We start from the raw sequence: 23,637 nt of genomic DNA on the forward strand, positions 1-23,637 counted from the left end.
AACGAGGCCAGATCTGTCAGGCTGACCGAGGCTAGACTAGATAGAACACTAGTAAGGTTACGTTACCCGTCGCGCCTAGTAGTTCTAGAAGCTTTTTGGGGGTCAAGATTCGGGATGAACTTTTTTATGCTCCTACATTCTCTCTCATGTCATATAAGTAATTCCGGTATCAAAACAAAACTACCTGCGCATGGATTAGATAGTAGCATCATGCTTTCTTCATAATCACAATCATTATAATATTTGTTATCTTTTGAACTTTTCTTATTTCTCTTCAAATAATCTGCCTGACGCCTATTACTGCCCTTTCCGGCCATCTTTCCGTAAAGTATATCCTCATTTTGAGGCCTACCTTCGAAAGATCCCAAAGATACCTAGCTATCCACAAACTGGAAGATCATCGAGAAGCCAAAGTAGGTCAAAGCAGAACGTGAAGTTTGTTCCTTTGAGCCCAGCTTTTATATGCCTCCAAAATGTCATTGACATGTGACCACGATTATTCAGATCTTAGATATGTCGCGCAAAGGAAACAGAATGTGAAACTCCCAGAAACTCCGGGCATTCATGCTGTTGGTATAGTATGGGTACCACACAATATAACCCATCATGTAACCTGCGTTATGTCGCAAAATAAAATTAAACCAGCTTTAACTGCTTCCAAATACGAACTCGAAATGCCACCAATTGCTCGCTTTTCGTAAACGTGTATCATAAACTCTCGTAAAGTTTTGGTTGTTTATTTGGCGTTCTTTCGGAAATGTAGGAGGTTAGCTAAGCTAGCAGTATCGCAACCGTGCTTCAAGAAGTCGTGCATCAGCAGTTCATCTGCAGATGCTCTGCTTCTGATATCGACACAAAGACAAACGGATAAGAAAGCCTTGAGTTCCTTGCTGAGCTTTTCAGGCTTCTTGAGACGAGGGGTTCCATTTGTGGCAATCAAGTATAGAGCTTTAAGAGGCTCCTCATTGAGATATGGGGGTTCAGATTCAATCATCTCAATAGCCATAATACCAAGAGACCATATATCAACCTTTGGTCCGTATTCCTTTTGCTTGACAACTTCAGGAGCCATCCAGTAAGGAGTACCAACCATGGTGGCGCGCTTGGATTTAGATTCCGTGAGTTTGGCGCAGAATCCGAAATCGGCTACAAGCACGTTAGTACAAAGAAATATTAATCATTTTGGATGAACTTACTGATCTTGACATTACCACGTGCATCGAGCAGAACATTGTCACTCTTGATATCACGATGGATAATGCTTTGTGCATGAAGATGCTCGAGTCCACGACAAGTCTATCAAAAAGTTAGTATAGATACACAGTACAGATTATCGGATTTGAATATACCTCGAGGCAAATGGTGGAAATTTGGTCTTCAGTAATGTTCGAGTTGTTGTCAATAACGTCGGTCAAGGCACCTCCCTCCATATACTCCATAACTACCCAGAGTTCGGTATAGTTGTTTCTCAAGAAAGCATCGAGGAAATTGACGATGTTGCGATGCTTGCTATCTTTCATAACCATGATCTCATTTACAATCAACTCCTTTCTCGGTTGGTGAGCCAAATCCATTTGTTTAATTGCGACTTGAGCTTTACTGCCTTGTTGACGCAACACTTCGCGAGCAACAGGAGATGCTGGGTTTTCTTTGACCTTCGCAACATATACAGAGCCTGAAGCACCTTGACCGATTTTCTTCTGCTTGGAGTAAGAAAGGTTGGGGTCATCCTTAGAAACAGCTTCCTTCAATTTAGCCATAACTTCGTTCTCCGACATGGTTGACATTCTAACATCCTTTGTACGCTCAGAAGCGGCTGGCTTGGCGGTAAGGGCAGCCTCTGCAGCCTTGACCGCGTCGTTTTGTTGAGCGCCATTAGCAGCTGGTTTTGGTGCAACATTAAGTGGCTTGACTGGGGCAGGCAACCTAGACGCTGGTTGTTGTTGTTGCTGAACGGGTCGCTGTGGCTGAGACGCATTTGAGGCTTGGCCATTTTGATATCGAGGATCTTGTCTCTCGGATTCATTTTGGTCCCTCATAGAAGAAGAGCTTTGCTGAGTGGTAAGTGGTGGTCTGGCTGGGCCATTCGAGGTTGGCGCAGACGGAGCTTGTCTCTGGGCTGGTCTTTGAGCAGCGGTTTGTTGTCCTTGCTGTGGACGAGGGGCAGAAGGTGCCACCCTAGTCGGGTTGTAGCGATCTTGGGATGGACTGCTCGAATAACCACCGCCGCCAATCTCCTGTTTGGCCATTGGCGTGCGAGTTTGAGGAATTGATGCGTTATAGTTCTCCATATCCAGTCGGTTCTGTTCGGCGACCTCAAATTCTCGCTGTCTTTGCGCAGCCAGTTGCATCTGTCTCTGTTCCTCACGTTGATCAGGAGTAACATAGTTTGATGCCATTTGTTGCATTTGATTGCGCTGCTGACTTTGCTCTGGGGGTGTGGGTCTTCTTTGTTGTTGCTGCGGCTGCTGCTGTGGCGAACCGTAACCATTGTTGCTTGGCTGCTGCTGGGGTTGAAGAGGCCTGGGGGGTGCTATAGAATTACCTGGCATATAACCAAGTTGCTTGTTTTGATTTTGAGCGACAGATGGTGTAGGTGTCAAACTCGAAAATTGCTGGGGATTTTGTTGACGCTTGGTGATGTCAGAGTAAAATTCCAGAACTTCAAAAACAGCCTGAGGGTTTCTCTCATAATCTTCCTTGGTGATAGCTGAAGAGTTCAGCAATTTTGACCACTCTGCAGGCAGTCCGACAAATTCTCCAGTGTTGGGATCGAAACCGACATGGACGGAATGACTGAAATTAGTTGGGTTGCTGACACCGCCCATTCCAGGGCAACGGGCGTAGATAAAGTCAATCCATTCGTACAAATCGTCGTCACTCTTCACTTTGATCTGGAGAGTCCTCCCAGTACTGTCATCATCTCCTGGGTTGTTTGATGAGCCGTTCATGGTTCTCCTGATTTCGAAGATAGTTCCCGCCGCCTCAACTCTTGAAACTCCAAGAACATCCTTGAGTACAATTTGATAGGCAACTTTACCACCTTCAGTCTTATGAAAATCGAGTGCCTCCTTTCGAAGAATAAGCCACTTATTCTTCCAAGGACTGATGAAGTTCTTTCCTTCCTTGACTGAAGCCCATCCCTCCTTGATCACTGCGACTCCTCCTTGTCCATCCATATTGGTCTGTTGTCGAGCTAAAGGAAGAGAGACGGTCGAGCCAGAGTATGTAGATGTGGCGGTTCTGGTGATTGGAGAATTGATGCTTAACTGGGAAATGTTAGGGGCAGACACATTTCCTGGAATATTCGCGGTAGTAGGAGTGTAATTTAGTCGAGGGCCAGCAGGAGGTCGAGGCGCGGGTCCCGGGTTCATGAATTGACCTGGTGTGTAAATGCTGATAAATTATTCATTAGCTGTATTCTTCTATGGATCCACAAAGGAAGTGAGTGCAGACAATCATCCAACAGCAGCTGCAAAAACATATAAAAGTTCCTCGAAAGGCCAAATGAGATTTGTCCAAACCAAAACTCGGAAATATATGGAGAGTTTGAATTGTTCCAAGCAGCTGCTCTGTGCAAATGAATAAGGAATGGGAAATTACATACCTATTTTGTGAAGCCATTTTGATGAGAAGGCAGAATTACAACTTAAAGAACAATGTATGCAAGATTCTGAAAGGGAACAAGCAGATCGAAAGCCGCGGGGTATCGTTGAAAGAGAAGACAAAAATGACTGTATTCATAAATATTAGCATTTAATTATTACTCTTTGAATGCAGAAAGTATAAAAAAGTACAATCACATACAAAGTAAAGTCTGGGCTGGAGTGAGTAAGAACTCCACCTGATCTATTCGTTATAGACAGTTGGAGATTCGAGGTTGTTCGAGGTCACAAACCAGGGGATCAACAAAGACCGAGTTGCCGTCGCACAACGTCCAGCGTTTTTTTCTTGTACTATTGAAATGGTGGTGAATGGAGCTTTCAGTATATTATATGGTTTTCAGTGTTGCAGTATTATGTTGTCAATGTTGACAAGACAACTTTGTTATAAGAGGGAGGAATTTCCTTTTGGATGCAGTTGTTCAATGTATTGAAAGTGATTGAGATCTACTTGGGCAGGTTTTAGGAATCGAGTTTGTAGTAGCGCCTTTTGCTCAAGCGGTAACTACAGGACGCTAATGAGACCCCCATACCCTTCCTTACCCGTGCACCCTTTTAAGAGGCCGAATCCTTTCACTAAATTCACCAAAGGTCCCTTCACATTCGCCAAAGAGCATTTAATAAGAGTAATAAGGGTAGGAGAAGAGTTCACGGATGAGTGCATGCTCGAGAAAATGTAGATGCATTTATTAACAATTCACTAAGAGAGAATACGGTGTATATATATATATATATATATATATATTAGTAGAATAATGTGGTGTATAAAAGAGTGATAAGTGCACTGCTTTTCTGTCCTGTCTACCTGTTGTAAGTGTGCTCTGTCTCAAAGATATCTGTCTATCTATCTTTCTAGATTTATTGTATACGCCTGTCGAATACCTGGGTGTCTTTGGAAGATTGATGGGGGGGAGAGAGAAAGAGACGGGTAGTAACTTCCTGTATGTCTTAGGATGAACATATCTTACTGAACACAGTATCTATACATATCTATCTGAAAGTAATACCAAGATATTACATCTTACGAAAAGTATTACTACAAGCACGCACACACACACACACACACAAAGTCATGCTGAAAAGATGATTTCTTTCTATCAAGCCTCCCTCCGGCCTATCTTACTTCTTCCTTAGCCTATCGGGGATCAATCATGGGAAAAGTCCTAAAGGCTGACTAGGAAGAAAAGAAACGAACTTTGACTCAGGGATGAACTGAACGATCCATCAAAGTTAGGACTCAGGACTACTAGCTACCTTAGATACTCTTTAGCTGAGAGCATAGCATCATCATAGGCTATGATTCTATGATTAGCAGTACCCAACTAAGCCTGCCAAGTTTCTACCCACTACCAATGCATATGTTATCTGGACAATTTGGTATCTTGATCAAGTGAGAAGTAGGTAGAGTCAGTTGTTTATTTTAGACCACCTAGTACTGTTTCATAGATTTAGTTGATTGACACAAACAAAAGGCTATTTACAAGTTGTCAAAGCCCCTAAACATGAACTTTAAAACTCTCGAAAATTTTATAAAACAATTCAACGGCAACGGCAACGTCTCCTACAAAATGGATTGCGAGAATTCCCAGTTTTTCTCCCGAGCAGACGCTTTGTACATGAATTAAAATGTGCATTGGTCTCTTGTCGGGAAGTAAAGCAAAGCCCCCTCTGATGTTCCTCCTAAGCGCTACCCTTACCGAGCCTACTAATCAAATGAGCATCCTTTGTTTCGAAAATTAGTGTCATAGGTACTAGGTATTACAAGTTCTTGTTTCCAAATGAACGGATCTTGTAACAGATTTAGACCCTCGCACGGTTTAGCAATTTCTTGGGCTATGTATTTCCGGTTTCGATGAAGTCAAATGTTTATGATCATCCCCAAGAGGGAACTGGTCACTTCTACGGGGTGTTTCTCTCTTACATGATTGATTTGTGTGTTTCCCCCTTTCTAAATGCCCCCTAACAACCATGGAATTTCTAGAAGCGAAAAAGAAGGATGATGGAAGCTCACGCATTGATCTCCCAGATTTTGAAGTTACTTATTACGTAGCACGAAAATCTTGTTAAAACATGTGGTTTATCGTATCAATTATAAGTCGTTCCTACGATCGGGAATATTGAGCAGAAAGTCCGTTGAACGTAAATGAATTGTTATTTTTATCATTTGGCGCGATATAACATCACAAATTCATAATCTATGTGTGACATCGAATTCTCCGAACTCCTCAAGGATTAACCAGGAGGTGTCTACAGGATCTCCACATGCCTATCTGATAACATGTGATAACATTTCGCAAAATCTAGACATTTCTGTGTCTTAACGAGTAGGAAGATCAGCCTCTTGACCCTCGAAGATTGGCAGTTCTTTCTCTATATCTGCCCAAACCTTGGTGCCGTCAACCAACTCTTTGATAGCCGCCAGGATTTTCTCCTGGGATGCACGGACTTGCTTAGTGGAATCTCTATCTCTCAAAGTGAATGTACTATCGTTAACACTCTGGAAGTCAACAGTGATGCCCAGAGGGGTACCAAGTTCATCGTTTCGGCTATAACGTTTGCCAATGGATGCCGAAGAATCATCAATACGGCTAGAAATACCCATGGATCGGAGCTTATATGAGATTTGCTTCAGGAAGGGCTTGAAACTCTCATGGGAAGAGAGGGGAACGAGCAGTACTTTAGTGGGAGCAACAATTGGTGGAAATGAGAGAACCTATATTTCGTTAGTCGCTACAAATGCATGAGAAAGAACAATAACTTACACCACGTGCTTCATCGCCACCTTCACTACCACGGGTCCAGTAGTTGTGCTCCATCAAGGCGTACAAAATTCTACCGATACCGAATGAAGGCTCAATTACATTTGGAGTATATTCTCTGGTGTTTTCAACCCGGGTTCGGAGCTCAATCTTGATAAGATCAGCACCAACTTCGGCTTTACCATCAGCGATTCCATCGACCTCGATAACAATCTTTCCATTGTCTTTGAGGTTCTTTGCAAGAGATTCCAGCTTTTCTTGCGACAGAGCTTCAATAGCAGCCTCAACAGCCTTACCGTCCTTCTTGAATTTAGGGCCGAACTTCTTCTTGTCGAGATCAACTTGCCACTCCTCGACACTAATTGGAGTATCTAATCTTTGACGGACCATCAAAGCCGCACCAGTCTTCTTTGCGTGTACGCTAAGATCGTAAGCGCTTCTATCAGCACAACCAACACACTCAACCCAACCAGAGCTGGTATGCAGCTCAGCATCCCAGCAATCTGCAGCATAATGAGCCATCTCATTGGCCATGTGCTGCCTGAATCTAACTTTGGATTGATCAACACCAATCTTTGCAAGGAAGAGCTGAATTCGTGCCAAAAAGTAGCCAAGGGTCTCGTTGTCGACAGTACCATTTTCGACGGCCTTGCCAATAGCCATTTTTTCAACATCAGTTTTACCAGCTAATTGAGTATGGCGATTCAACAAAACAAGCTCTACATCTTTGACGTCGTTGAAACGTTCATGCTTCTTGCCGCCTTCGGGATCGACAAAATGTTCAATCTCAGCCATCAAGAATTCTCGAACTCTCAGTAAACCACCACGGGGAGAGATTTCATTTCTGTATGACTTGCCAATGGAAGCAGAAGCAAATGGCATTTGTTGTTGATTGTACTCGAGAAGCTTGGCGAAGTTGAGAAATTGACCTTGGGCAGTTTCTGGACGTAAATAACCTGGTGTGTTACTGCTTGGGCCAATTGCAGTCTGGAACATAAGGTTGAAAGCTACTGGTGCGGAAGGCTCCATGCCAGTTTCTGGGTTCTTCATTTCGTACTTTTTGATCAACTGACCAAGTTCTTCTCCATTGTAATTATCAATCTAAAAAGTTAATATTCATACTTGTAATGTCATTAGATGGATGTACCTTAGCCAAAATCTGCTCGTATTCTTGAACAACTGTATCATCGAGTTTCACAGCTTCAATTCCCTTAGTCTTCTTCTTCTTCTTCTTTTTTGATGGGTCCTCTTCTTCCTCGACAACTTTGACACCTCTAGCTTCTTTGTCACCTCTCAACCTCGACTCAAGTATGTCTTCAACGAAATGATCCGCTCGCATGATATCGCCGTTCTTGGGGTCTTTGCACATCCAATCTGCAAACTTCTCAACATGACCACTAGTTTGGAGAACTTCGGCTGGAGTCAACGCTGTGCAGTCCAATTCCAACATATCTTCTTCCAAGACGAAATGTTTGCGCCATAAGTCAATAACGTTCGCCTGCAAGGCGCAACCGGGAGGACCATAATCATACTACGTAAGAAGTCAGTAATTGCCCAGAAAAAAACTTCCTAGAATCAACTGAGAGTTTGGAGTTTTAAGGGAAGTAAAAGGGTTGTAGAAGTCGAAACATGCAGAATGTATTGGACATTGGGAGCATTGTATGAAAGACTTGTTGCTTACAAGACCAGCGACTCCATTATAGATTTCGAAAGAGGGAGTATAGAACATGCGCCGCCTCAACATGGAATCGAGGACTTGACGATCAAGGGGCTGACCCTTAAGCGTAGTAGTGGTCGACATTATTTTGTCCTTCTTTTGTGCTGGTGTTTGGTATTTATGGTGGGGTGTTGTAGCTGTAAAGGTTCGAAATGTGAGCTGTGGTTTTAGTTTTGGTTTGACAACAATATTTCTTATAAGGCTACAAAAAGATCGCATTCACCAAAGACTCATCCAATGATAGGTATGAGTCAAAGAAAGTCTGGGGAACTTTTCAAAACTTTGCGATTTATCAAGGTCGTGGGGGAATTTCTTTTTGTGTGACTCGTCGCGAGGGGGACAGCCTTGTAGATCCATCCACCAATCGGGAAGAAGCGGCCGCATACCGATAGCAGCTAAAATAATTTTTGGATTTCCTCTTAGGTTTTTCTAGACATCCTTTCCTCCAGGTATTTGTTCTACCGACATATAATAATCTCACAATGGGTTCCAAACGTGTGCACCCAGCCTCTTCGAAGGCAGCATTACCCTTTAAAACTGGCAACAAATTCAAGAGACAAGATCTTCATATCAAACAAAAGAAGGCTCGCGATAACGATCGCAGAGACATACGCTTCAAACGAAAGAGAGAAGAAGATAGAGATCCCGAATTGAGAAGGCAGCGGCTGGCGAAGAACATTCCACATACAATTGATAATAAGCGTGTTTGGGATGAAGTATCGGGCGATGGAAACGACCTCAATATCAGCGTAGATGTCGAGCAATTGAAGAGAAGACGCATAGAAGAGGCGGAGGCTGCAGAGCAAGAACCATTAGATGAAGAACCAGAGGAAAAGGACGATGATGCCGACAGTATGCTGGATTCGGATTCTGAGAAGGGATCAGACGACGAGGATGAAGAAACCGAAAGCCGACCTCGAGCAGTTAGCAATGCGCCTTCAACAACAAGCACAAATCTGGACCTTACACCATCTTCCTTATCCCTCAAATTTCCCACACTCTTCACAGATGAGCCTCCGCCAGCTCCAAAAATTCTCCTCACAACCTCCTTAAACTCTACACTCCATGCAGAAGCTCATCTGTTATGCACTCTCTTTCCAAATAGCAATTACGTTCCCCGATCGGCCCATCGCTATGGACACAAATATTCTCTACGAGAGATCTGCAAATTTGCTACAAATCGCGAGTATACATCTGTTGTCATGCTTAAAGAAGACGCTAAGGTGCCCACTGGCTTGACCATCGTCCATCTACCATCTGGTCCCACATGTCATTTCTCGATCAAGAATTGGGTTGAAGGCAAGAAGTTGCCTGGTCATGGAAACCCAACAAATCACTACCCAGAACTCATTTTGAACAATTTTCGCACACCATTGGGATTGTTGACTGCGAGATTATTCTTGACGCTATTTCCACCACAACCAGAATTACAGGGTAGACAAGTAGTTACGTTGCACAATCAACGTGATTACATCTTTGTCCGAAGACATCGATATGTTTTTAGGGAGAAGCGAGAAACAGAAAAGAGCGTAGTAGGACCGGATGGAAAAATCGTGGAAGGTGTAGAGGGTATTAGAGCTGGATTGCAGGAGCTGGGACCCCGATTCACGTTGAAGTTGAGAAGAGTTGATAAGGGAATTGGCAGAGCAGGCAGTGAAGGTGATGATGCTGTTCAATGGCAATGGAAGGCTGGAATGGAGAAGCAAAGAACAAGGTTCAACCTTTAGCCTTGTGGTACTTTACTATGGTACTCTCTATACATACATAATTTGATTATTTTTGATACCCTCATATGTACTAGTGCCATCCAACATGGTGTTTCTATCCTGCAAGTCTTCAAGTCCGGAATACTCCTAGTTGCTTGCGTCTTCTCCACCCTTCCACATTTTCATTGTAACTCTTAGCCCATGAAGAGAGAATCCACTACTTTGGAAGAATCAAAATCGCTGGCCTACTACGATTTGCAGTGCTCATAAATGGTAAACTTATTTCCCTTCATCCAATTCGTCGATTTCTCCAAAGCGGCCGGATCAATATATCTGTTGGTCTTGATAAAGACCGCCTCAAACGGACTCACATTGATCCCGAGATAAGCCCTTCGATCAAAACATCTCCCATCTTCTTCCTGTGCAAAATCTCTCGTATTTCCATCTTATGCCAGATAACGCATCCTGCTTCTCGGCTACATGGCTTCCAGAATCTTTACGATGGTGGCCATATGACCACGTTTCTTCATTCAGATTTATCCTGGTCTTATATATCACCCAATTGGTTGACGGCACTCTTGATTGCTTCGACGTCATATCGCGCGGCACTGACTGAAGCTGCAGCGCCCTATTCTAACACTAATCGCACCACTGATGCTACGGAACCAGTTGATGATCCCAGGTGTATCCTTTTCTGATTCGTCCAGTGCGAGTGTGATATTATTCGCAAGCTGGCGCGGCAATCTGGTAAGCACATTTTGGGAAGGAAAGAAGTTTTGTTTTCATTTCAAGAGAATAAGCAGCCAAAATCATAGATCGGATTTGTTTGATGTTGTTCTTGGCGGGGATGATTTTATGAATATCAATTTCGCCATTCGAAATGAAAATGAGGTTGGCTGTATCATGGAGACCATGATTTATGGAATACTGGACACTAATTCTCGCTTCAAGTAACTGAAAGGACTTATCAGATACGCGGCTCTTAATTTGACGCAGGGGAGTGGATGGCTCAAAATACCAGGGAACATCTCTTGAAAGAATGCCAACTACCATCCTATAGAGAGTGGCCACTTCTTGAGAGGAGAGAACGCTTTCAAATCTTCTCGGGATACTCATGATGTAAGTATCTTTGGCGATAACATCGTGGCATCAAGTGCTACTGGAAGTGTCTGGCGTGTTTAATATGCTGTGCTACAAGCGATCCAGCGATATTTTGAATCTGAATGCTACGCGACCTGATCATCTCCAGATCGATGGAGCTCAGCGAAGCAGTAGAAAAAAGCACGGAGACAAGCTCCCCCAGTTGTCATACACGCAAATCATTCAAGACTCGAGCGTCGAGAGCCTTCGAGACTGCACTACACCTTGTTCCTTGGATATCGATAGCCGAACATGCTCCCGTGCTTCAAGTATTCAATGATGGAAAGCTTAAGAGATAACTTTATCTCATTCTCTATATTCTGCATAAATCGAAGATCGTTATCTATCCCATGGAATCAAATGAGACTTGAAAGAGTGGGGTGACGTTTACACAAACGGATTCTTTCCAATCTTAGAAATGATTGCCTTATCAAGCCAACCTTAACATTATCATACCCACGATGAACAAAACGACAAAATCAGAGATGCTGAGACATGAATATTATACACTCTTTTTAATATTCGATATCAACTCATGAAATCATCATCTTGAATTAGAAATAGAAAGGATATATTTATAAGCTTTGAATTTATTATTAATATCGTACAGTCTGAATTTCAGTGTAAATTGACATGATTATGGGATATCAAGATGTAAGTAATCTCAACGCAAAGGTGATCATCCTATCTAATGATTTAGTGTACCGTTTTTCCCTCCAGACTCCAATTAGAGAGTACCTAAATTAACAAGGCAAATAGCTTTGCCGTTATCATACTTCACTGATAAAGCTTGCCATTGATGGTTATCGGGATATTTCATGATAACCAGGCCGCGGGGTAGTAGCCAGTGACATTTCAATTGTCGAATGAGAGCTCAGAGTTGGTCGTCACCATTGCATACACTTGCTCCTTTGGGCCTCCAAGTGGAGAGTCTAGGTACACTGCATAATCTCATATCTATATGATCACCAGCCATGATATACTTCGTGATAAGTTCGTTATACACCTTGACCACTTGAGATGTCTTAAAAGCAGAGAGATCATCGCAATGGTTACCTGGCCAAACAATTAGTACCTTCTGTCGTCTGCTACGGTCAAAAAGGTAAAAGTCAAACCTATTCCTGCAATAGCTACCTTTCTTTATCTCTTCTGCAGTTTATAATTGTGTCTTGTTTCACGATGGAGCACACCAATCATCAAGGTGATGAACTGGACACACGCGCGGTCCCAGGGACTGTTCACTTGGTAGATCTCGAAGGTGTAATGAAGGGGCAGCATGCATCTGCATCCCGACTACAAGATGTTGTCCTTGTTCCATCGCCATCCAGCGATCCAGACGATCCGCTAAATTGGTCGCCGAAACGGAAGATGCTATCAACAGCATGCATGTCTATGTATACTTTGATGGTTGGAATAGCATCTGCAGCAGTTTACAGTGTATTGGAGCCCATAAGTGAGGACACTGGCTTGACAGTCGATCAGTTAAACGCCGGCACGGGCTATATGTTTTTGTTCTTCGGAGTGAGTTACACTATCTCGTATGCTTCCTTTCACAGCATAAAAGAATGGAAGATTTAGATTGGTTAAGGAAGCATGGAGGAACAATCGAAGTTTGTCTCAAAGTAGAGTCTAGCCCTTTCTTCCTTTCCATCCAGAATAAGGTTACTTTTACGGGATCAAAGCAACATATTTGATTTTTGAGTACTCAGTCGCTGATGCTGTACTTCGAGTCCAGTGGGGAACTTTAATCGCCCAGCCCATGGCGCTACAATATGGCAAAAGACCGGTGTATCTGTTCTCTATGCTAGCAACTCTGGGGTCAGTAAATGTTTAATCCATCATATTGCTTGTAGAAGTACTGACAGAACGAGTACCATGCTATGGGTGCCGCATGCTACAACAAACTCTGCCTGGATTGGATGTAAGATTTTACAAGGTGCTGTCGGAGCCCCTATCGAATCACTTTGCGAAATTTCGATTACAGATATTTATTTTGCCCACGAAAGAGGTTCCTATATGGGATTATATGCTTTCATGCTGGCTGGAAGTAACTTTCTAGCTCCAATACTTGTGAGTCGTCAAGAGGTGATAATTGTCCCTCATTTGAGCTTACAATTTCATAGGCTGGCTTTATTAATGACGGACAAGGATGGAAATGGGTGATGTATTGGTGTGCTATCTTTCTAGCCATTGGATTTGTGTTTTGCTTCTTCCTTATGGAGGAGACAAACTACGATAGAGCACCTCAAAAAAAGACAACTTCCGGAGATGACACACCTGGAATGATCACACCAACAGGAGGGGTGCTCCAAGAGAAGTCTTCCACTTCTTCAGAGCCACTTGATCCCGAGAAAGGTACTTCTACCGACGTCTCAAGAGCAGCCAATCAGAATGCTGAGCTCGGAACTGTGCATTACAAGCCGAAGACATATATCCAAAAGTTGTCTTTAAAGGATAAGAAAAGAGATTTCAGGCTCTTCCGGATGATGATTCGACCTCTTATCTTTATGTCTCTACCATCGATTGCCTACGCTGGATTCTCGTATGGCAGTAATTTAATCTGGTTTAACGTCCTCAATGGGACTGCCTCCCTGATTTTGAGTGCTCCGCCCTATAACTTTTCATCATCCATGGTCGGATTATCTTATGTCTCTCCCTTACTTGGAGTAGCTTGTGCTTCCTTTTATTCAGGAGTTATAGGAGATAGAGTCGTATTATGGCTCGCCCGTCGCAACAAGGGGGTTCTGGAAGCAGAGTACCGCCTTTGGCTGTTCTCAGCATCAATAATTCTTATACCTGCCTCTTTGATTCTTTGGGGTGTCGGAGCAGCCCATCATATACATTGGTTTGGACTGATAGTTGCCATGTTCCTTATTGCTGGCTCAAACGGTATTGGTCTTCAGTTGTCTGTTTCGTACTGTATCGATTCTTATAAAGATTTGAGTGGTGAAGCTATGGGTATGTACTTTCTTACATCTTCCTATATGCGTTCCTCAAGTCCAAGCTAATGTCTTTCACAGCTACTGTAATTATCATACGAAATACAATGAGCTTTGCAATGGGCTACGGTGTCACACCCTGGGTTACTAATATGGGTTATCAAAATGCTTTCATTGTGGCTGCCTTTGCTGGTCTTGCTCAAGTTCTTACGTTCTTTGCGGTGGTGAAATGGGGCAAGAGTTGGAGAAATAATACGAAGGGAAGATACTACAAATACGTGGAGGAAAATGAGATTTTAGGAGTCACGCACTAAGATAGTTAGAAGTACCGTTACGGAGGAAGGAGATTATGAACGAGATATTAGCTCTCCTCTCGCCAGTCACATTTTCACAAACTTTGGAATCGACTGAGGCTTCAAGAAACATGTGACAATGACAAGAGAGTATACCCATCACAAGCTCGCAGTACATTGAATATATTTTATTTGTTTCAACCTTGGCATTGAACACCAATATCCAGCTGCCACATCGAAACTGGACATTATCGTCCGCTCTTGCTTCCGCTCGCCAGTATCCATCTATGGTCACGTAACTTGGACCGAATGCACTATCCAGCATTAATATCTAAGTTGCGCGTCTGCGAAAACACGAGATAGAACTTTACACGACGTTTATGTCCTCGCGCGCATCAGGGAGTACGGTGTTGGACTCGGGATCTCGGATCTATAGGCATTATATTAAGTGGTGAGACTCGTCCGAACTCAGCTCTAGCTCAGTTGCACGAGGCCTAACTGCAGAAAATTTGACGATCTCGGGAGGAAACAAGACACTAATAATAGTCATCATCGGAAGAATAATGAATCGAAAGTTGCAACGGCTAAATCCATCCGCTTCCTTATCAATGCCCAGGTGCACAAGGAGATTTGATTATGCTTAAACCGTGAAGGCTGTTGATTTGATTTGACCAAAGTGCTGTTTTCCGTTTGTTCATAAGTTGCCTGTGAGTACGAGCTACATGACACGCTCTGCGAAAGCTCCACAACAAATGTTCCAACTGGTGAAGGCTTTCGCGAAGATAATGATTTTATTAGGGGCCAAAAGACGTGCATAACGCCAAGTCCTCGTCATCCGGGAGGAGCCATGACTGAGATGATCTCGAGACGACTTTGTTTTTCTCGAAAGCTTAAACTGCAATTTCCACAGCAGGCCTTCTCCCATTCCACCACTTCCACCGATGGTAAGGGAGTTCCATATAACGTTAAAAGAAAAAAGAAAAGCGACGTGAGAAGAAAAAGGAGGTTGTGACCAAAACATGCGTACCCAGCTATCACAAAATCATTGCATTTGTATGGCTATCATGATTGGCACCACGAAGTCTTAAAGACCCCTTCATTCGAAATTTTCCGAATTTTTAACATTCTTAGCAGCAGTTGTAAGGGATCATGCAAGAAAGTCATGTACCGTGCGCACGTTCAGCCGTCCAGCGAAATATCTAGCATGGAAGCATTCATGTTCATTAACATTTCCACGCTTTTTCTTGTTATCGACTTAATCGGGCATGGTTCTAAGACCTCTCTTACCCCACTTGCTATCCTTTCCACTCTCGGGTCGTTGTGACCTACATGAATGTTTTCTTTAAACAGTATAATCAGTTCTTGGACCTGCATCTGTTGGTAGGAACTATACAAAAAAGAAAGAAAACCGTCCCATTTGTCTCATTCAGTGATGGGAATCATAAGATGGCTGCACAAATCCTGAATCCTTGCTGTGGTAGGCTGCACGTTGACGGTTGTACCCATACAAATCGGATTTACTCAAAGTTTTGACCCTAGAAAGCTATGTTACTTTTACACACTTCCCTACGCTTCTACTCCCCTACTTATTGTCGCTGCATATCAGGTCAGCTTGCCTCTGCTTTGAGGGTTTAATAGGAAGTCTGCTTCCCACTTTGCAACATTCTTCACTTCTTCATCGGTTCTTATGACCCTCACAGTCGCTTCAATTTCTTGAGAACAGTCTTTCTTTTACCATTAGTCTCGGCATAATAGCAGTTGGGTATAAAGTTTCGCGTCTATAATTTTTACTACTTATAATCCTGCAACGAACTCGCCCATTGGAAGCAATTGCACCTCACACTCCTTCAAGAAACGATCAACATGAAGTCTGTTTCGATCCTCGCCACTGTGGCCTTGGCTTCGTTGTCAAGTGCACATTCAGGGCCTGCCATGCCAAAGTTGATGGGCGGCAGGGAATTTCTCCAAACCGTCAAGGGTCGCAATGCTATGCCAGCTCCAATCACATCCCCTGTGCATGTAGAAGATCGATCGCCTAAGGTAGCAGCAAGAGCGAACGATCCAAATACTTGCGGTCCAGGTGTTGGTAGCTGTGTAAATGCATGCTGCTCTCCAGAAGGGTAGGCACTTTTATCTCAGCCCTACAGACCCGAACTAATGGATTCACCAGATATTGCGGTACTACGCAAGAGTATTGTGCAGCTCCGGATTGTCAATATAAATACGGACCTCTTTGCGATACACTCCAAGCTCCAGCCGGTGCTTCTACATCAAACATTCAACGCCCACACATTGGAACTGTTCCATATGGTGGAGCTGGCATTTACGATTGTCAAGTTGCTGGAGGTTTGCTTCCTGTGCTTTTTAGGGGTTTCAAAAAGGCTGACTTTTGTATTCTGATAGATATCGCCTTTACTTTCGATGATGGACCTTATCTTTACACTAATGATCTCTTAGACAAACTTGCAGCTTATGGGGCCAAGGCTACCTTCATGATTACCGGTAACAATCTTGGAAAAGGTGCAATTGATACCACTGCACAGTACACTGCTGTTATCAAACGTATGGTCGCGGAAGGTCATCAGATCGCATCCCACACTTGGGGTCACCAAAATCTAACATCACTCGATCTGACAACCTTCAAGAATCAAATGTACTATAATGAGATGGCTTTCAGGAACATCCTTGGATATTTTCCAACATATATGAGACCTCCTTATTCCGAATGTAACGCCACCTGCGGTGATCTCATGGCAGACTTGGGATACCATGTAACTTATTTCGATTTGGATACTGCAGGATATTTGAACGATGCTGCAACTCTCATCCAGAACTCCAAAAACATCTGGGACAAGGCCATTGCCAAGGCAGATGCCACTACAGAAAACTTCTTGGAAATTGAACACGACATCCATTATCAAACTGTCTACAATCTTACAGACTACATTCTCGCTTCCATGTACTCTCACGGATTTAAATCTGTCACCGTGGGAGAGTGTCTTGGAGATCCATCAGAGAACTGGTACAGAAGTGGCGATGCTAATGCTCCTGTTCCTACACCAAGTAAACAAATCTCCGATGACGGTTCCTGCAATACTGATATTACATGTCTCGGCTCCACTTTTGGAAACTGCTGTTCTGTCAATGGTTATTGCGGATCCACAGATGCCTATTGCAGTACCGGTTGTCAGTCTGCTAGCGGAACATGCTCTGGATCATCTACGTCCTCAACTAGCGCAACTAAATCCTCAACTTCTGCAAAGCCAACCAGCACCCAAAAGGTTTCAGACGATGGAAGCTGCTCGAGCTCTACCACTTGTAACGGATCTAGCTTTGGCAATTGCTGCAGTCAATATGGATACTGTGGAAGTACCACTGACTATTGTGGTACTGGATGTCAAAAGAACTTCGGCACTTGTACTTAGGGGGTATTCAGATGAGCATGGAATAGAGGTTGGAAAAGTTTTTACTTTCACTGTAAATATAACACTATGGAGGGAATCAGGGTGATTTTATGAATACAATTTAATGATTGTTTAATAGATCCTTCAAACAAAGCCAAGCAAAACATCAAAGGCTACCTACTATATATTTGAACTCTTGGTACACCTAGTGACTCGTGAGTATGGCCTGGCTCCTAGCATCCTTATGATATTGTGAGGGTGCTTTATCGCTCTGGATCCAACTCTCGTCTGAAGCGCGACCGTAAAGATCCATTCACAATACATATCTCATATAGATGGAAATTCAAACAGCAGAGAAGTGAGAGACGTACGTTACACCGTCAGAGACTAAATACACACCTTCAATCATCTAAGATTTGACGGGACGAAATAAGTTGGCACATCAGAAATACACACATCCTTTGCCAAATTCGATACTAAATCAGACAATTAGTATCCTGACCCGCCATTTTCACACGACACTATAGTACCGTTCAATTGATTCGATGATGATACTTTAATCCTCTAGGATTCCCTATTTTTATTTTATAATCACGGAACTGTCAGTGATTCTCAAAGTTTTAATCAATCAAAGTGACCTGCTACAGCCGGTCGAAAGCAAGCCAATAGAACGCTAAGCTATAACGAGTAACGCTTTTACTAGATACACACCACTATTTACCGAATATCATCTGAAAGAAAGGTTCAAACAAAAAATGATCCCTCCTCGATATCAATACCTGATAAACTCATCACAACTCAAGCCCCTATCTATATCCATATATATATCTCCCATCTTATACTCATCGATCAATTTCACAGGTCAAACTTACAGCTTAAAAGATTTTGCAACCTTCCTTGTTAAGCTCTAGGTCCTACCGTGAACATGACAACTCAAGCGGCGGACTCGCAGATTAATCATGCGGATGCTATCAATTAGTGCGTATTATTTCCTCCCTCATATCTTTCCTCGAAATCTCCTTCAACATCCGTTTCAATTTGTTCTTTTGGAAAGCGAATGACGAGACAAGAAAAACCCGTATGAGAAGTGATAAGACTGACACAACGCACAGCTGGGAAGGCATAGAAGCAAGTGATGATGGAATGCTGGGCGGCTTTCCGTATATCAGTCGAGTGGATATACAGGGATCAAAGAACTTCTTAGGGAAGCTGGGGGTAAAGGGTGCGAAATTGGGGAGGGCGGTGGATTGTGGGGCAGGGTAAGCTATTCTTTGTTGTGGAAGTTTTTGTCTCTTTCCTGGGTGTGGATTAAGTTGTCTTGTGGTGTTGTCGGCGTGTAGTGTCTTTTTATCAGCTGATCAAGGATGAGAGTTTGATGACTGAAAGTTCAGTGCTAAATCACAAATAATATCATGGATTGGGGCTGTTCTTTGGTCATAGAAGCTTGGACATATGTGAGCTAATACGACTTCCAGAATCGGTCGAATTACAAAAGCATTGCTTCTTAGTGTCGCTGACACAGTGGATATTGTGGAACCAGTAACGAAGTTCTCTTCCGCGCTTATAGATCAACCTGGAGTTGGCCAAATATACTCAGTTGGTCTGGAAGCGTGGACACCAGATGCAGAAACCAAATATGACTTGATCTGGAACCAATGGTGTCTAGGACATTTGACAGACTCTCAACTGGTGGAGTATCTTCAGAAATGTGGAAAGATGCTAAATGAAAATGGTTGGATCATAGTGAAGGAAAACATGAGCACGCATGCTGGCAATGATATGTTTGACGAGCTGGATAGCAGCGTCACTAGGTATGTGAAAACCATAAGATATTGTGATAGCAAGCTTACATGAAGTGTCAGGACTGATGAGAAATTCCGTGCACTCTTTGAGAAAGCTGGTCTGAAGCTAATGAAGACGGAATTGGCGAAAGGTTTCCCGAAGGGGCTGTATCCTGTCAGGATATATGCTTTGAAGCCAGAATGAACGACAAACATGACTGACATAAGATTATCGACATTTTGAAAACACTTCGTCCTAGTACACGACATCTTAAAAGTACCGGTTGATTTGAAAATTCATATGGCTTGAAGGGGCCCTGCATGTCAAGGAGAGTACTCTGGGACAAAGGATTTAATTCTAGAGCAAAGATACTAGAGGGTCCAGTGCGGGTTCCACTCGTTTATTACTAGGGTAATTTGCCACACTGTAAAGGATATGAGCATTATTCATTCTCAAATGAAATAAGTTTAAGCAAAGTCATTGAGCTATTGAAGTGATTATCTTCTCCAAATAGTGACCATAATCAAGCCTATGAAATTTCGATCTTGACTTGGCAGGTACGAAGCTTCACATGTTCTTACCATCCACAACTACGACCATGTTCCTTCTTAGAATGATAGAAAATTGACTATTTGAGAAATACCTAGATGTCTTCAATCTACTGGTTTGTCTTCTTTCATTACTCACACCACTTCACCACCATCAAGATATACAATATGGTCCCACGATTGATAACCCTTTTGCAACTCAGCTTTCTTGGTACAATATTTCTTATTCTACGAGTTATCATCCTCCCAGCAAGCACTTATGTGCTCGAACTACGAACCACAATTATCTCCACCAAACTCTCCCTTGAGGACTGGCGGTTCTTCACTTTCAGAATCGAGCACCAAAGCCCAACCACTACAGGAATATTTCATTCCTACGGCATCAGAGTCGGCCTTCGAAGGTTTTATTTCGAAGTTAGCCATTTCTATAAAGCACGTCAGTTGATTTCGGTCTTTCAGCTGATTTTTCTTGCTTACTGACTTTTTTTATTGTACTCGTGTAGATCTGCAAGGTCAATCGTCAGTACCGCGAAGTTCGACGGCGGTGTTCACCCTAAATTAGGAGGCTGTCGCATTTTTTGTTTCTAGGCTTGGCTGTACTTCTTTTTGTTCTTTACCCATTGAGTATGAGGTGGCGTCATCGTTCTTTGATATTTTTGGGTAAGTCATCTATGGTTGTTGATTACATTTACTTTGCATCATCATCCAAATTCCAATCTTTCGACTAAAGCGAGCTCGGCAGTCAAAATGGACGATGTATCGAAAATCAAAGCACAGGATCGAAAGATTTCGAGCTTTTCTGACTGGGGAGATTTTGTAAAGAGGAGAAAGATAACAAAAAAACGGATTTGGAGCTTTGGGGAGCAGTGGACAGAGGATCGATCGTATTATAGTTTACTTGCAGCAGTGGGAGAGGACATGGGTCGATTAGCCGGTACAGCTCCGAATCACTCATCTCAACCTTTACCACCTCGAAGAAACAGATTTTTAAGAGATATGAGAAGATACTCATCATCAGAAAGTTCCAGATCCGAAAATATCAAAGATGGGTCTGACCAGTCGATAGAATTGGTGCATGAATAGCGTTTCTAGGATTTGAATTTCATCTTTGGTGCTCGCCCGTAGGCGCAATTCTGCGGATGTGGGTTTAGCACATTGTATGACAATGGAGGATCGCATGTGCATAGGTATGATATAATTGGCGGTTGGTAGGAGGATGGTTTTTACTTGAATGGCTTGAAGTTGCCGCCAGCGGTGCTGTTAGCGAAATGGGTTACATTATCAACAACATAAAAAGCAGTGTATAGAACCGTCAACGGAGACGTTATTCTTCACGACAGTCTGCTACTGGAAACAGCGAAAACTTTATTAATTTGAATACACAGCTTCATAGAATTAGATGATTCTCATCCTTCTCAGATGATTAGATGAGCTTTCTTGTGACATGTATCGTAGAGCTTCTATATTCAACGCTACAACATTTCCACGGAATTATCTCTCCTTGTGGAGACAGCTGCTGATGATAAGCACGTATCAACGAAACGCAGGCAGTCCCAAAGACTCATTCTACGCTTCAGAAAAAATTCAACTAGAATCTCGGCAAGCTTTTCATTCCTACATCCCATCATCCCCTCACCCACACCCACTATACCAGTTTTTTGCTGCTCGCATACTTTTAATAATCTCACTAGTGGCCAACTATAGCGAGCGATTATTAAAGATATAGATAGTTCCACGTTCTAGGCCATCGATCCATTGATCTAAAGGCCACACATCTGGTCTGGGTACAATTATCCTTGAATCTCCATAATACAAGTTTCATAAGGTATCTATGCATTACTCTATATAGAGCTATTCAAGGGAAGAATCTTCCTTCTCGGAGGTTATTTGAGTGTGAGGGGGTTTGTATGTATGTGATTGATTTGTTGGATAGATTATCTGAATATAGATGGGAAGTGGGAAGTGGGAGGTTTGATGAGATTTGTGGGTGGATGTGGGGATTGAGATATTTCTTGTGAGATTTTCTCGGTGAGATGCGAGATGTGAGAGAATTTTTTTTCTGCTTTTACTGTATGTTAGATTTTGGATGTGGATAAAGAAGCTGGTGATTCAAAATTGAGGCTGTAAATTTGGGTGACAGGATGGATCTTCGACTGATGGACTACTGTGATACGTGAGTATCTTGTTATGTTTCTCTTGTGAGTCAGTCAGTTCATCAGCCATTGTAACAAAATCTCTAGTGGAGATTGTATAGGGTAAAGCATCGGGTTTCGAGGAATTGAAATACACAGTGTGATTCACCACATGTGTAAGTGGTTACTTGAATCTTCTAGAAACTGTGAATGATTGCTCGACTTGGCTTTCTGTCTATATACTTGAATGGCGTGGATTATGCACTAATAGAGAAGAAATTTGGAGAGTAGAGATGAGATGATTAGCTATCGACTCATAACTACAGTATACTCCTCCGATATTTTTTTTACTTTGTATAGATTTCCCACGTCAGAAAGTGCTACTTGCATCCAAATTCTGAACTTCCCACGTACAATTCCCACTGCACATAGAATTCCCATAGCAAAGCCAGGCTCCAGACAAAACAAAGCAAAACACTTCCAAATCATCGAAATAGCATATTGTAGTCATCCGCTCGTTCCTGCATAGAAGCTCCACTTCCCATCGAAAAGCGGGAAGTGGATCTCCCATCCAGGCATTGATATCTAGGTATGACACCGTGGGGTAGGGTTTCTGCAGATTGAAAATTTTGCAATGTTGGGGAGGAAGAAAAGTTTGGGGACTTTCTAGAGTGTGAAGATGAAGTTTGTGAGTGATTCCTGTAGAAGGCTTATCTGCAGAATTGTCTTTGTAGAAATAGAGGGAGAGATGAATGGGATGGTGTTGGATTCCTTACGTGTGGGAATAGTCATATGGTTCTTTTTAAGTGTTGACTATTGGTTAAGGAGGATAAAAATCAATATCGATAATGCTACAGTGATCGAATATGAATGAATATCGTGTGTAGCGATAAAGCATTTCGTCAACTATATCACCCATTGGCAAACACTAGCTCGTAAAGACGACACACCTCGCATTCATCCCATGTAAAAAGACACTTCAAATTTTCTCTCAACGCAGAGGGTGAACTGACGACTATGACAAATTATGCGGCTTAGTAGTCTCCACTTACCTTCTCTTTGAGCCGCAGCAAGGCATCCTAAGCATAAAGTATAGAGCGTAAACAGCTCACACCAAAATCTATCCCCAATTCCCATCTTGCATTTTAGGCATACAGATAGTAAAACCCCAATGCACCAAATCGTCCATCCATCCACACCCCAAATGCAACATCTCTCCCCCAAAATATTTCGTAACAACAACCTCAAACCGTCCAAACCCACATCCCCTAGAAAACTCTTCCTCACACCGACTATTTCCCTCTCCCAATTTCCCTTCTAAAGCAAGACCGAAACCAAGGTTTTTTCTAGAACAAAAGCTTCTAGGCATTTTCCAGAGCGCCGACTCCATATATATGAAGATTCTGACACGAAAAATTTACACGACCATGTCACATCTGTGCGTACCCAGCATTCTTCTTCACTCGAGAGTCCCGGGGTCCAGAAGTGGGACATGCGAGCCGGGCCCCCGGCAGACGTTCCACTAGAACAATATGATAGGATAACTGCGTGCCCA

General features: G+C 42.8%; 7 protein-coding genes across 7 annotated transcripts; 4 read left to right on the top strand and 3 right to left on the bottom strand.

Moving 5' to 3' along the window:
* Positions 1 to 251: 251 nt before the first annotated feature.
* On the bottom strand, positions 252 to 4,089 carry EAE97_000274 (uncharacterized protein). Its single transcript, XM_038870784.1, has 5 exons — positions 3,808 to 4,089; positions 3,608 to 3,734; positions 1,350 to 3,396; positions 1,197 to 1,296; positions 252 to 1,146 (listed from the first exon to the last, which is right to left on the bottom strand). The coding sequence occupies exons 2-5, from the start codon at positions 3,622 to 3,624 to the stop codon at positions 737 to 739; spliced, it is 2,574 nt and encodes an 857-aa protein (XP_038738145.1). The 5' UTR covers positions 3,625 to 3,734; positions 3,808 to 4,089; the 3' UTR covers positions 252 to 736.
* Positions 4,090 to 5,138: 1,049 nt separating this feature from the next.
* On the bottom strand, positions 5,139 to 8,415 carry EAE97_000275 (uncharacterized protein). The gene is made up of 4 exons (XM_038870785.1): positions 8,103 to 8,415; positions 7,569 to 7,952; positions 6,425 to 7,522; positions 5,139 to 6,375 (listed from the first exon to the last, which is right to left on the bottom strand). Exons 1-4 carry the CDS (start codon positions 8,355 to 8,357, stop codon positions 5,980 to 5,982), a joined length of 2,133 nt encoding a protein of 710 aa, XP_038738146.1. The 5' UTR covers positions 8,358 to 8,415; the 3' UTR covers positions 5,139 to 5,979.
* Positions 8,416 to 8,620: 205 nt separating this feature from the next.
* EAE97_000276 (uncharacterized protein) lies at positions 8,621 to 9,865 on the top strand (the record flags this gene model as incomplete). The annotated part of the gene is made up of 1 exon (XM_038870786.1): positions 8,621 to 9,865. The coding sequence occupies one exon, from the start codon at positions 8,621 to 8,623 to the stop codon at positions 9,863 to 9,865; it is 1,245 nt and encodes a 414-aa protein (XP_038738147.1).
* A 2,298-nt stretch (positions 9,866 to 12,163) lies between these two features.
* On the top strand, positions 12,164 to 14,237 carry EAE97_000277 (uncharacterized protein; the record flags this gene model as incomplete). Its single annotated transcript, XM_038870787.1, has 5 exons — positions 12,164 to 12,505; positions 12,720 to 12,802; positions 12,856 to 13,054; positions 13,108 to 13,942; positions 14,005 to 14,237. The coding sequence occupies 5 exons, from the start codon at positions 12,164 to 12,166 to the stop codon at positions 14,235 to 14,237; spliced, it is 1,692 nt and encodes a 563-aa protein (XP_038738148.1).
* Positions 14,238 to 15,584: 1,347 nt separating this feature from the next.
* Positions 15,585 to 17,746, top strand: EAE97_000278 (uncharacterized protein). The gene is made up of 3 exons (XM_038870788.1): positions 15,585 to 16,336; positions 16,387 to 16,562; positions 16,620 to 17,746. Exons 1-3 carry the CDS (start codon positions 16,080 to 16,082, stop codon positions 17,639 to 17,641), a joined length of 1,455 nt encoding a protein of 484 aa, XP_038738149.1. The 5' UTR covers positions 15,585 to 16,079; the 3' UTR covers positions 17,642 to 17,746.
* A 799-nt stretch (positions 17,747 to 18,545) lies between these two features.
* On the top strand, positions 18,546 to 19,606 carry EAE97_000279 (uncharacterized protein; the record flags this gene model as incomplete). The annotated part of the gene is made up of 4 exons (XM_038870789.1): positions 18,546 to 18,598; positions 18,733 to 18,879; positions 19,096 to 19,431; positions 19,483 to 19,606. The coding sequence occupies 4 exons, from the start codon at positions 18,546 to 18,548 to the stop codon at positions 19,604 to 19,606; spliced, it is 660 nt and encodes a 219-aa protein (XP_038738150.1).
* A 3,387-nt stretch (positions 19,607 to 22,993) lies between these two features.
* EAE97_000280 (uncharacterized protein) lies at positions 22,994 to 23,219 on the bottom strand (the record flags this gene model as incomplete). The annotated part of the gene is made up of 2 exons (XM_038870790.1): positions 22,994 to 23,097; positions 23,135 to 23,219. The coding sequence occupies 2 exons, from the start codon at positions 23,217 to 23,219 to the stop codon at positions 22,994 to 22,996; spliced, it is 189 nt and encodes a 62-aa protein (XP_038738151.1).
* Between the last annotated feature and the right edge of the window lie 418 nt (positions 23,220 to 23,637).

Source organism: Botrytis byssoidea (assembly GCF_014898295.1).
Source record: "Botrytis byssoidea strain MUCL 94 chromosome Unknown BBYS_001, whole genome shotgun sequence".
NCBI lineage: Eukaryota > Fungi > Ascomycota > Leotiomycetes > Helotiales > Sclerotiniaceae > Botrytis > Botrytis byssoidea.